Raw genomic sequence first — 18577 nt, 5'->3', positions numbered from 1 at the left:
TGAGACATGATATTGACATGATTGGCATATGACTCATTATTCAGATGCTGCGATTCCCCTAAACGAGCTGATTCGGTTTAAGCGCCAAATGTCCACACTAAGGAACCAAAGATCTCTAATGACGTTCGGGTACAAATGGAGCGACCTTTCAAATGCAAGATATATTAAAGAAGATACAACACCGATAAGGACGTTCGGAATCATCAGCAGCAGCTGTAAAACTTCAGTGTTTGTATGCGACATTTGGGGAGTGTATATTTGTCGTTTAACAAATTTGAAAATTTTTAAATAAAATAAATGAAACAGCCTATTTCGACTCCTTTAAAACACTATTCAATCCACTAAGTCTTAATCCTGTGTACACCAACATATCCGCTAAACCGCAGCATATTTTGGATTCATAGGCACAACACAGTGATTTTTTAAAGAAGTTATACTGTTGTCCGTTGAAATCTTCACTATGTTTTGGTCGGAGAGCTTCAGATTTATTAGCGTAAGCAAGACTCTTTTGCAGTTGCTGACAAAATATGAATATCCTTTTGTTCTTCGCATACTGGTTGAGGTTGGACATCTCACACGTTAGCAAACCAGTCTGTACTGTATCTGGAAATGTTGCTATCTGGCACCCGAGTGCTCTGCCATCATACCGACTTATTTGCACTCAACATTAAAAAATTTCACAGGAACCTTTGCCAATCGAAGCTGACAGATGCTCGCCTTCCGGGTGGAGTTACATGGAAAAGAATGTCTTCCGTGAATCTCGAGATGTTCGTTTAACAAATCATAGCACCTGTAAGTATGAGGCATGGTTTTACAATTAATATCATTGCTGGCCTGCCCCTACCTGTTGCTCAATAAGTAGTTCTTCTGCGGTGTACATAATCAGGTATGTTCCAGGTTCCTAGTTTTTGAGGATTAAGATTTTTTTACATTTATATTGGTGAACGACCATGTCAACAATTAGGTTCTTTACTTTACGGTAGCGCAATACTTAAATTACCACCGAAGGCTTCGATTACATTCAACAAATGTTCCGTGCCTAAAATCAAAATTGTCGTTCTCGTCGATCCCTTCATATCGCTCACTTTCCCTTATTCCACTAACCGTCCGATCACAGTTGTCACAGCAATGCTTGCGAGGTGCGACTTTCACATTGTCTCCTTCAAATATTTTAGGATAAACCTCCGTCTGTAGTCTCTTGTGTCCAAATATTCGTGCATCTTCTTCGACAAAGCTTTTGAATTCTTCTGAACAACACCCTGATTATAATCTCGTAGTAGCTCATGTGTTTTGAAATCAGCGCTACTCTTAAACATAATACACTTGGATGGTTGTCCATACCGGTCAGCTCTACAGACTTCCTGATAATAACTTTCTAAATCCTTCGCCGCACCATAGTGAATGACCAATCTAACATCCGGTTTGTCAATTCCCATTCCGAAAGCTGTCATAGCTACAATAATCTGAATGCGGCCTCGGACAGTTTTTGTGTACAGAAAGCCTCTGCTTCAGTAAAAGACCCGCATGATACGGCTCACAATCAATTCGTTTGCTCTTCAACAGCTCCACAATCTCTTCCGTTTCCTTCCGAGTCAGTAGTAGATTATGATGCTGCCTTCAGTGTTTTTGCTAAGCAATCCTCAAAGATCCTTCCACACACCAAGGGAGCCCTTAATTTTAACATAAAGCTTCCGATTCGGTCGATCGAACCTAGTGCACAAAACTTGCAGATTACGCAAACCAAGGTTTGCCACAATATCTTCACGAACATTGGAAGTTGCAGTTGCCATCAATGCTAAAATGCGAATCCGTACGAATTACACGGAGATGTCCTTAAGCCGGGCGAAAATCGTCCCCCGTCAGTTACTCACACAGTGAGCTTCGTTGATTACAATCAGTACCAGTTGATCGGATATTTGCTGTAGCATATAATTACCCGCGTCCCCGGTCATACTCTGGCGTTGAATACACTACCCGGAACATGCCGGCATTGATGTCTGGAATATGATTAGCTCGTTGTGCAGATCCTGCCGGGCAGGCCGGAATATTGCTCAAATTCAACACCAGAACTCGTGAGAGGTTTGTTCAATATTCTGGAAGAGCGGGAATATATTTGACAATTCATATCATTATTGTTCGTACCTGCTATCCCATAAGCAATTTGACCTCTGTGATCGTTTCCGGATATCTTTTTTATGGCGCAAGTACAAAAGCGTTCGATTTTAAAATTTTAGTTATGCACGTCTTGATTTCAACAATGTAAACAATAAAAGTGACAACTCACACAAATTCACCGCACACTGAGAATAAGTTCGAAAACAAGTTCGAAAATTGTATAAGTATAAGCTGTCTATAAAATTATAATCGTCTATAAATCTACAAAAACATTATAATTGTATAATAATTTATAAGTTATTGGAAGTGTCACGCCCCTTGTACACAATACATTTTTAATGGAAAAAATTGGACAAAAAGAAAGTTCAAAAGGGGGTCGCTCTTGCCCCTTTGGGGTGTCTGTCTTACCCGCAGCGTTTTTAAAATGTCATTTTTCTCCATTTTTTGGCAACCAATATTTTTAAATGAAATAATTTTTTTGGAACGCTGCAAAAATTATATTTTGTTAAGAACCACCTAAACAAGAATTATGCACAGAATGTACAATTTTAGGAGCTTCGTGAAATTTTAGAAAAATTATTGCGGTGTCGGACTTGCCCCGCGGTCCCCTACAAGCAAGAGGAGCAACCTATTAAAATTTTGCTCGCTCATCACGAAAAGCGTTGCCTCGTTGCCGAAATTATTAAAAGTAGCCAAATCAACTGTTACCAAGGTAATAAAAGCGTTCGGGGAATGTTTGTCGACAGCCAGGAAACCAAAATCAGTGGAAAATCGAAAGCCGGAAGCCGCAGTGACGACAAAAAGAGTGGTCAGTTTTTCCAAACGGAAAAGAGAGGAGTAGCGTCTATAGCCGTGTATCGATCATTAAAAGAAAGTTCGCAAAGTCCGGATTGACAAGTTATTGCACCTGTGAATTGAAAAACGACATTTTCATTGCATCCGACTCTGCAAACCGATTGCCTAAAGAAACATCTTCTGCTATTCCTGCAGTAGTCGAGGTGGCTGTAAAAGTTATATTACCCTTTACTAGCATTTGCTCTCGTGAGTAATTTCGTTCGAATTTGCTATCCCAGGAATCAAAACACGCTGTTTCGTTTTTTTCAATTTTCACAGTTTTATTGTCGTTTCTCGACATTTCCTTAGCCGAGAGGGGATACATTTTTAATATATATTTCAGTATATTTATATATGGTTTAATAATAATAGAAATTTAATTTACAATATTCTCTTGAATTATGTTCATTTTTTCTTCTGTTTCTGTTCGACGCTCTTCTCTGACCCTAATTTGATTTATCTTAGTAGTCGCGCTTTGTTCCGTCCTTTGTTCTGATCGTTTTCGTATGTATATAAATTAATCCTATTAAATTAATATATTTTGGTTTGATGCCCCCTTCTTACTTCTCTCTGGTTTGCCATTGCGGTTGAATAGTTGCTTACTAATACTTACTCCTTATAAAATAATTAAAACTTATCATTTTCAATTTATACAAATATTTTCATGGAGTTCGCGCCTGAACCTGCTCGCCGCTTTCCACTCTTGTATCCAGTCGAGGCGATACTATCGATCGAAGATGTTTGACATTGAACAATTGTTTTGTCGGCTCATTCATCTGTTGGAATTGAATCTGAATTCACGATTACATGTGTTTGGTTTGATTGATACTCCTTTAACAGGATCGTTAGTCGTTATGAGGAATGGTAGTGTAATGGTCGATGATAGATATATAACAGCTGTGTTGGAATGTTTTTTGGGGATATTTTCCTGAAAGCAATTCTGTCTGTATTCATTATTCTTCGTTATTCCAAGCTACGTGGAAAAATCATATCCCGTTCTGGGATGCCAAACTAAATTAGCTACACTCAATAGGCCATTTGTTATTCGCAAGTTTTATTATTCTAATTGGTTTCTTCTTCTCTTCATACTTCTTCCTCGTTGACTATTCTCCAAGCGTGCAAACCTCCGTATTTGTTATTCTAATGAAATCTTTGATCGAAATTAGTATCAACAATGATAGAATATGTTAAGCCGAATGTGCGCTGCCACTTTAAAGTGCTGTTTAAATACAACGGGAAAACTATTTCGCGAATTGAAATGGAAGCAAAAATAGAGCCGATACAGTTTTGCGAGAATCAATGGACGGATCAGAACAGAAGTTTATTTATCTCCAATGTTTGAAAACAACCAGTTTGCGAGAGTTTATTTTATATATATTCTTATGGAAATCCTTTGTTATTTACTCTGAAAGCATTTATCAACCTGTGCAGTAACCATTTGAAAAGCAGAAAGAGAAACTTCGTTGTTTTATATGTACGAGAAGCCTTAACAAAACTTTGCATCTGGTTATAATTGAACCACATTCCTTCTCCATATTCAGGTCTATCGATTGTCCAGTGTAACAAAAAGGTCAAGAACTCAATTATGGTTAGTTTAAAAAAGTATACTTATTAAAAAAAACTTGTAATGTGAGTGATAATAGATATTTGGTCTTTCTCGGATGATTCTAAAAGCGTTTTATTGAAAGAAAAATATTACTCAAATAAATCGGGCATTAAGTTAGTGATATGAAACATTTATCGCTGCACTGAAAGTGAGTGAAAGTCGGACATTCTAATAAACTTATATGTATATAATGATCGTAGGCATCGATAGCGTTTTGTTACAGCTTCTAAGTATTGTTATCCCTTATCTAGCGATTCATACTCCTTCGCTTCATCTGTATCCTCAGACGGGTACTTTTGATTTGTTCATAGAGCCCACAATGTTAGTATAAAAATATTTCCTTAATATTCTTTTGCCTCCTCCTAAACCGCTTCCGTTGCTGGTAAGAAAATTTAGTGTCAATTCCCAAGAAGCGTTCATTCACATAATTATTCAAATCATACCTCTTTATAACCCTTTTTGTGTTGCTATTTTTCAATTTATTTATGTTAATTAATCGTTAAAGTTTTCTTATATTAAAGATATGGTTTTGGCTTGTGGTTTGTTTAAAGATAAATATTTTACTTTAGGGTTTTGTTTTCTTTCTTTTGAGAAATGCCTTCTTTCTTTCATTTTCGCGCATTAATGAAGTCCTGTTAGTATAATTAGTTTTACCTCTATAATATGGTACTTTCTGGCGCTTCGCACCTTCGAGGTGTTCGATCTGGATTCACGCAAGTTTGTTTCGAGTTAATTTGTTAATATCGTGTCCTATTTGTTTATTTAAATGGTGGTTCCTCTCTTTTTTAGTTCTCAACATTCGAATGCCTGGAAAGGCAGGGAGCAAAAGTTGTCCCAAATTCGGGACCGCCTTGAAACAATGGCAAGATTTCTAAATTCAAATAAAAATATCGGTAACAAAATAATTATTTTTACGCTAGTCTGTTTTGTAGTAACAAAAACAATTTTTGTTAAAACTATTTTTGAAAACTTGTGTAACTTTATATAATTCGCTACAAACTTCAATTGCATTAGTGAACTGTCTATGTAAATTCTTACACGAAATTATGATTCACAGAAAATCTTAAAAGTGTGCCTAAAAGGTGAATAATTAATCGAAATGTAAGTAGAGTTTACTCAAACGGGCAACACAGATTTATTTTTGAAAGACATTCAATTATTTTTTTACTTTTTAGATTGCTTAAACATTCTGGTCCCTGCGGTAGATTGCATGTCGTTATATGATAACGTAGACATTCAATTACAATAGTTTACAATAAAAACCCAACCCCATCACAAAACAGCTCTCTCTCTCTCTCTATTCAAGACACGTAGCATAAATCCAATCCAACCTGAAACAAAATCCAAAACAACTCCAAGCGGGATCTGTGACCTATTAGCGAAACATTTCTCGATTTTTTTTGACAAAATCATACGATCTATTAATTCCGCTTAAATCGGTAAATTTGGGCCGATGACGTCATTTTGGACATCACAACCCCTTTCATATGGCGTGATTTGAATGATTAATCTCCCTAGAAGTGAGATACATTTATTAACCTTTTTGAAAGTACATACATTAAGGGGTATGTTGAGATCGGCCAAAAAATCAAGTCTTTTTATTCTTTTATCCTAAAGTTTAGGTTCTTGTGAATGTTATCTCAAATTTTTGTAGAGATCGGAGCAGTAGACGCCTAGTTATAATGTTTTTCATCTTGCTCCCTTTCGGAGACGTGGCTTATACTTGAAACTTTAAACGCGATTATCTCGAAATCATGTTTTCCAAAAATCGTCTTTGCGATGACTAGGATTGCCGAAAAAGTATTCAACCGATCTCAAAACATTTTTTTAGCTTGTTCGCAATTTAAGTGCCGTGTCCTTGAACGATTCCATTTTTTCGTCAAAATTTTCATATTAATGTTATGAATTTTTTAATAATTTTTTCAGGTAGATTTTTGGAAAAAAGCGTTTAGTTTCCAGAAAAAAGGAAAAAAAATTCAATCATTCGTTCAAGGACACCTATAACTTCGACAATTATTAATCTTTTTTAAGTTCTCAAGTGAATTTTGCAAATTGGACATTGTACTACGCTAGACGTATAACAAGTATTTCATAAAAATATGGCTACATACCTTCACAAAAATTCAAACTTTTCCCTTTTTCCCACATCTCAACAACAATATAACAATACAACAATATAACCCCTTACGATTAAGTTTTCAGCAAAGTTGAAGAGCAAGCTTTTGTCAACAACTCTGCTGAAGACACGAAGTCTTCATCTTTAGCATCTTCAACATTATTAACCCCTTAAAATCCAATTCATTAATTTTACTTTTCAAAGATCATCCTGACAAGTTGGATATGTTCCGTAAAATGATAACATTGATCAAAATGGACATCTCTCTATAGTACAACATTTGCTGATCTCGTGTATTTTCGAAGTAATTCGGCAATTTTTGAAAAATATAGTGTTTCAAATAGCTATTGGCTGTTTACGTTGAAACGGCTGAGTTTTCGTCAATAGTATTTTCGGGCTACTTATCAACAACAACAATCATCAACAACTGTCATTTGCTGCTATGATTTTAGTGATCAATCCTCCTAAAAATGAGATTATACAAGTACCTTTATTTGGTAGTAGAAATGATCCGAGGTCTTCGGAAAAGTTGTTGAGATTATTTTCCCGAATATCTTAACTGAACACACTAAGTATCTTCATTACACGCTGTAGGAGTTATAGCTGGTTATATTTGGATGACACCAAAAATATTTTGTGCATACATCCATTCAAGTATCATTCCTTCGAGTTTTATAATTCTATGAAATGCTTCCAATCCTCAAGAACATAATTTTCATTAGCTCTACTGGATTCAATGAGATCCATTAAGTTTTATTGGGTTAATTTAATTTTTTTCTTTGCATTTTTTTGTAAGGTATTAGTGAACTATATTGTGTTAAACGGGTTTCTCGTTCCGCACATTTCTACATTGTTCGAAGCGGCGGTTTGGCCGCCATGGGACGCTCTCGGTTCGAGACGCGCGCATCAGGTAGAAACCTTTTCCTGCTATTATGGGTACAAGTCTCGAGAACGTATTTCACGGCTTGATCTGTAGTGACATCGCAGACTAATCGTGAGTTATCAAACAACCACAGAAAACGGCGATAAACGAAAAATTTTGGTCAAAAAAGATAGTCACATTTTAGTCCGCCATATTGGCGGCATCGCCATTTTTTTTAACTTGATGCATGTTCACTCAAATTCGCACTATACATATTGGTTCGGCTATTTTGAATTTCGAAAAGCTGACTTTAGTTTCATAATCAGCGATGTCCAAAACCCATAATTCCATTTAATTGCTACAAAATATTGACATCTTACCACGGATAATACATCGAAAGTGCTCTCGAAACATTAAACCTTGAACAGAAAAAACGATCGCATAAAAACTTTTATAACTTTTGAAAAAGTAAATTAAAAATTCTGCAAAATCATGCAAAATCATGAACACGCGCAATACTTTTGTACATTACATTTCAACTATAGTTCTGAATGACTGAAAACTTTTTTAGAGATTTACATAGTTTTAACTGAAAACCTGATCAAGTCTCCCCATGTTCCCCTACATCTACTTGTACTCTGTTCCAAAACGGCTGAACGAAGCCGAATGGAAAAAGCAGAAAAAACATGCTTAAAAAGAATCCAGCAAGGCCAATGAGGTTAATGGCAAGGGAAATCGGGTGTTCGGTCTCCTCAATCAGACGAGCAATGCCTAAAAGCCTAGGATATAAGTCGTATGCGCTACGCTGAGGCATGAATTCTGAAACAAAATCACGACGATTGTGGAACGCTAATAAATTCCTTAGTCGGATAAAGCATCCACTTCGAAGAAATCTTTTTTCTCTTCTTTAACTACGATCACAAAGTACGTGGATGGGTTGCACCAGACTGCAGCACAGTGTTTTTTTCGCCGAAACCGCGCAAAAAATTATTCACGCGAAAACGGTCAAGTGTACAGCCATAATGTCTTCTAGGATGTTTTAGGAAGATCCAAACTTTAAATGGGAAGCGAAGTTTGATTAGGTTGATTGTCTATAAACATAACACCATAACATATGCACACCGAAAAATTGCATACATTTCAAAATTGGCTAAAAATTTATTTTTTCGAGAATGCGTACAGTTGAGACAAAAACTCAATGTGACTAAACACAACAATAATATTTTGAAAAGCGGAAGAAAAATGATGAAAAATGACGTTTTCCGTTTGTCTCTAGCAGGTCAGGATCGGTTTTTTTTGTTGTGTTATCAATTATATAAATAGCCTATAAGCTGGTACAATAAAATTTTGTAAACAAGGACTCGTTTTGAAGTTGTGTTCTTTAATAGTGAAGAAAAGTAAAATTAATGCTCGAAAACATTTTTTACGGCCACCATCACATTATTTCGAAACTATCAACTTTGAATGTTTAGTATCATTGAAGAATATGACAACATAAAGCAGCACCTCTTCTAATAAAATAATTTTGGCGGTTAATCCTCCTAGAAATAATTATAAAGCATTATACTTCAAACAATTTTAGTTCGATATTTAATGTATTTAGCAAAGTTTTCAAGAGATGCAATTTCAAACAACCTTGTTGGATGGAATGGGCTAAGCGTAGTTGGTAAGTTGATTGCCTTGCACGCAGCTCACCTGGGTTCCATTCCTAACCCCGCAGATAGGTTAAAAAAAATTTTAACCTAAAAAAAGAACCGAAATGGTTAAAGTGTCTATAATCAAAATGAAAAGAAACTTTGTCGAAGACATTCCATAACTAATTTTGTTGAAGACATGAATACTTTGTGCATTCAGAGTATCGAAATATATTAGGCAAAATGTGAAAGAAAATCTTTAAAACAAGTTGTTCTGATATTACTTTAATTGACAAATCTTTTCTGCTGTATATAAACAATAAAATGTAGTCTCTGAAGCTTACAATAAAAAGTGTTATTGAAAAGAACTGGCTTTAAAAAATTTCTTAAATATCGTTCTATATCTCGATGCACTTCATTTATAATGCCTTCAGATTCCCAACAAATTTGTTTAAAATGACGTTATCAATAACTTTGCTGAAGACAAGTCTCTTACTATTTTTGAGTTTTGAGTCACTTCTCCATAATTTCTTCTAGGAGATTTATCTACCAATATTACTACATAAAAAAATGCGATTTTTATGTTGGAAAGCTTCTTCGAGGTTATTAAACCTTCAAAGTTGATAGTTTCGAAATTATCTGATCTTGACCGTTAGAAAAGTTTTTGAACATTTATTCCAATTTGAAAGTGCACTTTATATTTGCATTCTTTGACTTCGTTGACACATTACAAAAGAAATTATAAAAGGCATCTGTTAGACTAATTTTGTTTATGATCTTTCACTAATTTAGCACTTTCGAAAAAATCTACGATTTTCATCAATACCCCCCAAACAGAATTTCTGGCTACGCCACTGTAAGTTTTTGATAACTGATCAGTGATTTTGTAGAATTTTAGGAAAATGTTCAATGAAAAAATAGATGTGCGTTGGTCTTTCTTCGACTCAGGAAATTCATACCTAGTTTCTAATCCAGCCGCACTCATCAAAAGTAATCAAAAGCCTTTTTGCGAACTAAAAAATCTAAACAAAGAAAACTCGTAACAAGTAATACGTTTCTACAATGTGTGTTCTAAAAGCAGAATGCAATAAAACAGCTCACAAATGTGTGAAAAAGTTACGTTCTATTTGTTTCCTATTTGTGATTGTTTAGAAGTTTTTTTGTTTAACTATTTGAGTGTTAACCTGATCGGTAATTCACCCACATTCTTCAGAAGTATTTGAGCTCAATTGAACTAGAACCTCTTCCATCATATGAGGGACGCTGGATGCTCATTAACATACAACCAGTTAAGGAACGCGCAGAATTGTAATGATTTAGAGACATCATTTGTCAAAGCAATACAATCTGCATCATTACCTTCGCAAATAAAATTTTATGCGACGAACCATTATTGAGAAAATCGCAAATTATTTTTAGAAACACCTTATAAAACAAATCATGCAAAAACCGACCCGGTCAACCGAATGATGCGTTATTATAACGAGAATTACGGGAGAAATTTTACCTCACTATGTCCTGAATTAAAATAAAATTATGTTCAAAAACGTGGAAAAAATGAATAGAATGTAAATTGTAAAATGTTTGATTCTATTCCACACGTATATGACGAATTAAATAAACAAATAAATTTTCAGTAACATCAAAAAAGACGAGCAAACCCACCGAAACTGCATCCAGCATTAACTGGAAGATTGTTTCTTTTTAAGAAAAATCCCTACCCAATCTAGACATCAGCTTGTTTGAGGTCGGCATAAAAAGAGAGGAACGTCTAGTGATTGGCCTAATATCTCACTCGCTCCATTCCAGATCGTGCTGTAGAAGGGCGTAACGTGTGTGTGTGTTGCGTGTTTGATGTTCCTTTTTTCTCTCATCATTATTTTTTCTACACGATCCACGATATTTTGGTAGGAGTCTAAGGCAAAAATTATGTTGATTTATTTTATTTTCCTCCGTCGTCGGTATTTGTTGTTATGTCTTTTTTGCTTCTCTTCATTTGTTTGATCTTTGATAGGTTTAAGTGCTATGTACAAGTTGTTTTGTTTCTTCGTTTAGTTGTTGTAATAGATGTACAAATTTTCTTGTTTCATGAGTTGTTACTTGCTTTTGTTCTCGAAAAAGTTTGGTTTTCCTGTTCCATACCAGCTGTACACTAAGTGGCGGTCGCATTTGTTTTGTTTCTAGTCTTATGAGATTAATGAGAAATAGGAAAGAGAAAATTACATGAAAATGCGTGTCAATTTGGCGAAATTATTTTAGAGTAAACGTATTTGTTTGTATTATTTTTTTCTGTTGGAACTTGAATAAAATGAGTAGGAATGACGTATTTGTAGGAGTTTATGCATTCTCAATGTCAAGAGATTTGTTTCGATAAATTTATTAATAATAATTAAACGTTCCTTGTTTCATAAATATAATGGAAGGCTTGATTATTTGTTTCATTTTTTTTACAAAGTAGTTGTAACTTTCTTTGTCATGAATTTTCTGATGCTGCAAGTTTCATTGGTTTATGAATTGTATCATTACTGCTTTATATATTAATTTTAATAAATTCACAGATTTGAGTTTCATTTTTTCCTTAGATGTACGTTGTTCTTTTTGATAAATACGCGAATCAAAATCTGAAAATTGCTTCCGCTCTGCGTACTAGTGTAGGTGTGTGTAAGTGATGACTTTTTTTTTTGGTTTTTGTCGCCCATCGCTGTTTTATAATAATATTGTTTATTCTAGTCTCCTATACTGGAACATGTTGTTACGGTCGGTTGTTAGCTTCTTAGTACTAACTAACGCGGTTTGGATTGTACTTGAAACAAGGATACGGATCTTGTAAACCAGAAGGTAGGTACGCCGATGAAACTTATGCTGAGGTTTTTCGAGGTTTATATTACTGCAAATGGATCGGAGAAGGTAACAGTTGGTTCGTTAGGTTTATGTTATAAAGAAAATTGACGATACGAGAGGGAACTGGCAATTATATATTTTGTTGAAACAGTGACCAATCATCCTATTACTTTTATACCTTACCTTCTATTCGTAGTGAGCTTTGGTACCCCAGGAACGTCAAAACTAATTATTGGAACACATCTGCGACCTAAAAATTGTTGACGCACTAGTCCTTACGGTATTTAATATACACGAAGAACATATTGCGTTGCTCAGCGATGAGCTAGAACAAAGCTTCATGACTTTCTATTCCAACTGTGCAATTCAGGACGTCACGGTGTACCTCATATCGGGATCCAAAGCCAATTCTTTGCAGAAGGCTTTGATTTGATGGACGGTCTGACAATTAATGGTCCCTGCTTCCATGTCGTAAGAGGCAACTGAAAACAGGAGTCCTCCAGTCAAGATGTTTCTCCGTGCCGAGGACTTAAGGGAGTACCGGAGTGGGAAATGAGCATAAAAAGTAATAAAATAAACCAGCATCACTTGACACGTTGCGCAACATACTAAATGTTGTAGAGTATGTCGTGAGTAAAAAGAGCAAGAATGCAAAAAGTACAACACATTTTTATCAGTGATATAGAGACCCATGAATAGTCTTCTTTCATAAATGCAATATTCTCGATAACATAGTTTCATTCATCAGATCTGATTAGCGTTATTTTATAATGTTTCTATTCAACAAATCAGTAAAATACTCACCTATTGCAATTTTTCATCTATTCAGAAATACCCCAGCATGCTTCTGATTTTATGAAATATGAATTGAATTGCTTGCAAAAAGTATGTCGTTATGTTATTTAGGGATCAATATTGTGATGATGGCGCCCTATCAGTGCTGGCTCCTAGGTAAACCACTGGTTATACAAACCGAGTGTTATATGTATGCAACGAACAGGCTAGATTCATCGATTTTGTAGAGTCGCTTTATTATACAAGGTTCATCTGCTACATAGTATATTATAACAGAACCCAAATAATCCGCCAATGTATGAACTACTCCAGTAGCGATTCTAAGTAAATCATGATTGCTAGCAGGAAAAACAATTAGGTATGGTGTATCGGTCAGATAAATAGTTGATCTACCAAATTTGGAACAATCACGGAGATAAAGCAAAGCTTTGATTCACCACTTTCATTGTGGAACTCCAATCTTCTCCTGACAATCCTATTTGTACTAAAAACACATAGCGATTTCGCCTCGTGGCAATATGAGACCATTTTTCCTTGATACCATCAGACCAGGAAGCGTTTAGCACCCAAACGTCTTCTAAGTGTCCTAGTAAGTATATTGATACACTGCCTATAATCGCAAGTCAGTCCCATGTAGATAGGGGATCTCGTAAAACATGGGACTGTCTTGCGATTATAGGCAGTGTATCGATATACAATGCCTATAAATAACTCATCGAATATAGACCATTTCATTTCCGAAGACCATGTGCCCACTTTTCAGTTTGCTTAGGTTAGCTTAGGTATACTGCCCGTAGTTTCACTTCGTGATTGACCGAATGAGTAAACATGCTCAATGAACCAACAGTCATGTGCCCACTTTTCAGTTTGATCCAAAAATTTGCAACGAAGAGAAGATGCATTTGTGTAAAAAGAAAAAAAAAACTTTGGAAAACTTTGCATTCATCATGAATGATTTATGTTCATATTGATTTGAAGCTATCAAATCTCCATAATTCTTCAGAGATTTTACGTATTCAGATCGCTAGGAATATGCTAATACAGAACAATCTTCAAACAAAATGTTGCTGACAATAAACGCCTAAATGTATATTCAGCACATGTTGCGCTAATGTTGCGTGCGCGTGAGAAATGCAATAAGCTTGCACTTAGTTTGGCCAATGGTTGTACGGAAATATGCAAATGTTTCGTACCTGTACAAAAATATCAAAATGCAATCTGAATATTTTTTACGAAAGCTCGCAACACAATATAAAATATATTATATACCTTACAGAAAGATAGCCTTTGGGCAGAAATTTGTGGCACTCCATAGTCCATTGACCCAACTTAGTGTGGAATGACTTAGTATAGAACGACTGTAAGCGACAAACTAGTTTCTCTGCACAAGCACATTGTTGAGAAATCATTTCTAAACGGTCAATGGATGCTATTTGTTGAAAATGTAGACTTTACTTAGTGACTTTTACTTGTGAATTGTTACATTGATTTGGAAAACCGAAAAAGATAATTCGTTTGGTTTATGGAACAAAAGATGAACTTCAAATATATTTATTGTTGATGAACATCTGCTGATTTTTCAGTCAGTTATGACCGCATGTTATATATCATATATGGTGTGCCCATGAAAGTGGGCGAAGCGGCTGAGGAAGTTTATTTGAAATACTTGTTGCTACCTACGTTTCGTTTTTTTCCGTAGTATTTTCAAATTTATTTCATACCTTTCTTGTACTACAACGGCTATGCAATCAATACAAAACTCAATTTTGTAACCCAATTCATGCAGAAATATGTTATATAGGTACGTTAGCGCGTATTTCCATTCAACAAAATATATCCACAAATGAGTTTTGTAGCAACTCCGAAAGCTGCAATTGTTTTTTATAGGAAAGTCCTTATTACATGAATAAGAATTTATAATTGCGGTCACGTATAAAACATGAACCGGAACTACCTATAGACACTGGAAATGGAAAATTGGAATGTTTAGTGAATATTGGAATGTTTTTTTTTATCCTTTATCAATAAGTCTGAGGAACAAAGGACTAATCTGAACTTACACAGGGAGTGGGCGTAGCGTATTGGTAAATCAATTGCCTTGTACGCAGCGCACCTGGGTTCGAGTCCCGACCCCGCACATAGGGTTAGAAATTTTTCCTAAGAGACTTTTCTAATCCGAAGAGGCGAATGTAAGGTCATTCAGGTTAAAACCTCTATAATTGAAATAAAAAAAAGAGCTTTCACATGAGATTGCACAGAATGCCTTTTACTTGGTGAGTCAACCATCAAATAGTCCTTGGAATCGGTGTTGCTGGACAGTCGTGCGCGAATGTTACACCACCATCAGAAAAGGGTCAAGTTGTCAAACTGTCGTAAGATCCCAAATATCGCAGGCTACTGCAGATTTCCTTTTGGAAATATTCTTGAACCGAAAATCTGTAAGCTTCGTCTTCCTTCAAAATATTCATTACCTGGCATGGAGCAATACGAGGGAACCCAAACTAAGGTAATCTTATACGATCTTACAGACAAAGCACGCAGAAGCTCTCATAATTTTCCAGAAAATATACAATGTGCTTTCAAGGTTTCATCGAACGGAGAGTCTTTCTTGAGTTGAGGCTGTCCTAAACAATAAAATAATAATCTGTTGGCAAAGTATCAATAATCCCGAGGATATACTGCATAACAGCGAGTTATGCGCCGTAAGCTGAAAAAGGACCATTGAGTTTGAATGAGGCGGTAAGGTTTTGATTGAATATACTGGAGCCAAAGAGCCGTCGAAACCTGACTCGTCGGTGTAAAAGTGTAAGTGTTCCAAGATCACTTTATCCGAATATAAAGCGCCTTCGTGAACTTGTCACCAAGGATTTGCCGGAGAGAAGACCCGCGCTCATCCATTGAAAATGGAGTCATCGAAACAGTACCAAAACCAGCGGACAAGTATTGGGTGTACCTATCCCGTATTGCACCGAAGGTTTCATAGGATGATATTGCTGCCTTGGTTCGCGAGTGTTTACCTGACTGCCAGCCTGTTGTGAAGAAATTGGTAAAAAAGGACACTGATTTGAAAACATTAGCGTTTGTGTCTTTCAAAGTCGGTGTCGATCTGAAATATAGGGACAAAGCTCTGGACTCCTCGATTTGGCCAAAAGGGGTGTACTTTCGTGCATTTCATGATGGACAGCGTTCTCAGGATATTTGGGGACCGAGTGCATCGAAGGGATTCTGTTTGCGGGAGCGGTGAAGGGATCTTCCAGATCGATGAAAACGGCAAGTACGAAACCTATTTTGTCAATGCGAGCACTGATCCGCTCCTTGCTTCCAGCCAATCGCGGTATTGTAACCTGCAAATATATTATCAGAACGTCGGCGGTATGAACACATGAATCGATAATTATTTGGTAGCAAGTTCGGATGAGTGTTACGATATAATTGCCCTCACAGAGATGTGGCTAAGTGCAAGCACTCTGTCAGTGCAAGCATTTGGCACAAACTATGACGTCTTCCGTACTGATCGTAGCTCACGCAACAGTCACAAGACTGACGGCGGCGAGGTGCTTGTCGCGATCCATCGTCGTTTAAAAGTCAACTGCTCGAGGATATTCTAGTGGCCTGTGTCGAACAGGTATGGGTGAGAATTAAACTGGCTGGCTACGAACTCTTTCTTTGTGTGGTTTATTTTCCACCTGACCGGACACGCGATCTATCATTGATTAATGCACATACTCAGTCACTTGAACGTATCTCCACTCAGGCAAACCCTCTTGATGAGATTTTGATCGTGGGTGATTTTAACTTCTCCGGATTGAAATGGTCCACCGCAACTGATGGATTCATGTTCGCGGATCCTGAACTGTCATCTTTCCATGCTGGCATTACCAGTTTGCTTGACTGCTACAGCCTGAATCTTCTGTGCCAAATGAATAACGTGGTGAACGAGAACAACATAATCCTCGATCTCTGCTTTTCGAGCAAATCTGATTATGCGCCAGCATTACCCGCAGCACCGTTCCCCCTGGTGAAGATTGTTAGACACCACCCTCTCCTGAATATTTTGCTTGGAGCGAATCGTGTGGAGTATGACTGTGACACTTTCGACACAGTCAGCTATAATTTTAGAAGAGTGGACTTCTATAGCATTATTGATTTTCTGTCGAATATTCACTGGAACGAAATTCTGGACAATGATGATGTCAACGCAGCAGCCCAGAATTTTTCCAACGTGTTGAGCTATGCTATATACCCAAAAGTACCGGCCATCACTCTAGGCACCCAGTATGGCAAACGGCAAACGAGTTGAAACGATTAAAATCGACTAAAAGGGCCGCACTGAAATAGTACTCTAAGCATGGGGGTTACGTGCTACGACAACATTACGTATATGTTAACCAAGTGTATAAAAAGACAGCTAAGCGGTGCCATGCTAATTATTTGTGGAACGTTCAACGCAGATTGAAGTCCGATCCTAAAACATTCTGGAAGCATGTAAACGAGCAAAGAAAGGAGTCCGGGTTACCTTAAACGATGGGCTACGGAGGGCATATGAGCACTAATTCTCAAGGAATTTGTCAATTATTCTCTGAAAAATTCACGAGCGTATTTTCCAACGAGAAATTGGCACCGTCCCAGGTTTCCCGTGCGACACTTGATGTTCCACAATCATATCAGTTGTTGAATTCTGTCAATATCGACAATAATATGGTACAACTGGCGATTGGTAAAATGAAGGCTTCAACCTCTGCAGGCTTAGATGGTATGCCAGCTATTATTCTTAAAAAATGCTCTATCGGTATATTGGAACCTCTTTGACATCTATTTCGTTTGTCGCTCTCAACCGGAGTATTTCCCGACCTCTAGAAAACCTCCTTCATGTTGCCAGTTTACAAAAAAGGAGAAAAAAAAAAGAAGTTGACAACTACCGGGGTATTACTACGCTAAGCGCAATTCCTAAGCTATTTGAAATGGTCGTGTTGGAACCCATCTTCAATCACTGCAAACACTACATCACTGAGGCTCAACATAGATTTATGCCGAAACGTTTAACATCTACGAATCTTCTGTCGTTCACGTCCTATATGACAGATGCCATGTCTGATGGCCTTCAAACTGACTTAATCTATACGGACCTTTCAGCTGCTTTCGACAAGATTAATCACGCTATTGCAGTGGCAAAATTGGATAGACTTGGCTTTGGTACCAATGTACTCCGTTGGATGCAATCGTATCTCAGTAATCGTCGTCTGGCTGTCAAAATAAGTGGTTGTGTATCCGAAGAATTCTTCGTTACATCTGGTATTCCGCAAGGCAGTCATCTCGGCCCTTTGATTTTTCTCCTGTATTTCAACGACGTTAACTTTTTACTAGAAGGACCACGGTTGTCATTCGCTGATGACATTAAGTTATATCACAAAATCCGGAATACTGATGACGCAGCTTTTCTTCAACGTCAATTAGTAAACTTTGCGGATTGGTGTGAAATCAACCGAATGACCCTAAATCCTAAAAAATGCACGATCATTACGTTTTCTAGGAAAAAAACGCAAATTCGATTCGAGTACTGTCTAACAGAATCCACGATTGACAGAGCAAATTGTGTCAAAGATCTCGTAGTTTTTCTCGATGAACAATTGACATTTAAGCAGCATATCAGCTATATTGACGCAAAAGCATCACGCTGTTTGGAGTTCATAATGAGAATATCTAAGAACTTTTCAGATATTTACTGCTTGAAGTCTCTTTATTGCTCACTCGTTCAATCAACATTGGAATATTGC

General features: G+C 36.7%; 1 protein-coding gene and 1 long non-coding RNA gene across 9 annotated transcripts in view; both read right to left on the bottom strand.

Moving 5' to 3' along the window:
- Nucleotides 1-238: 238 nt before the first annotated feature.
- On the bottom strand, nt 239-2430 carry LOC131683768 (uncharacterized). The gene is made up of 3 exons (XR_009304562.1): nt 2143-2430; nt 845-2093; nt 239-790 (listed from the first exon to the last, which is right to left on the bottom strand). It is a non-coding gene; the product is annotated as an uncharacterized LOC131683768 (long non-coding RNA).
- A 774-nt stretch (nt 2431-3204) lies between these two features.
- LOC131683766 (regulating synaptic membrane exocytosis protein 2) overlaps nt 3205-18577 on the bottom strand; it is a 199755-nt gene continuing 184382 nt past the window's right edge. For all 8 annotated transcript variants that reach the window (XM_058966036.1, XM_058966035.1, XM_058966037.1 and 5 more), the window contains one exon: nt 3205-12054. Coding sequence is in view for 1 of the 8 variants with exons in the window: in XM_058966038.1 (XP_058822021.1) it covers nt 12052-12054 (3 nt within the window). In the remaining 7 variants the exon portion in view is untranslated. The remainder of the gene's footprint in view (nt 12055-18577) is intronic.

This window comes from Topomyia yanbarensis, chromosome 2 (genome assembly GCF_030247195.1).
Source record: "Topomyia yanbarensis strain Yona2022 chromosome 2, ASM3024719v1, whole genome shotgun sequence".
NCBI lineage: Eukaryota > Metazoa > Arthropoda > Insecta > Diptera > Culicidae > Topomyia > Topomyia yanbarensis.
This window is presented reverse-complemented; position numbering and strand designations above follow the sequence as displayed.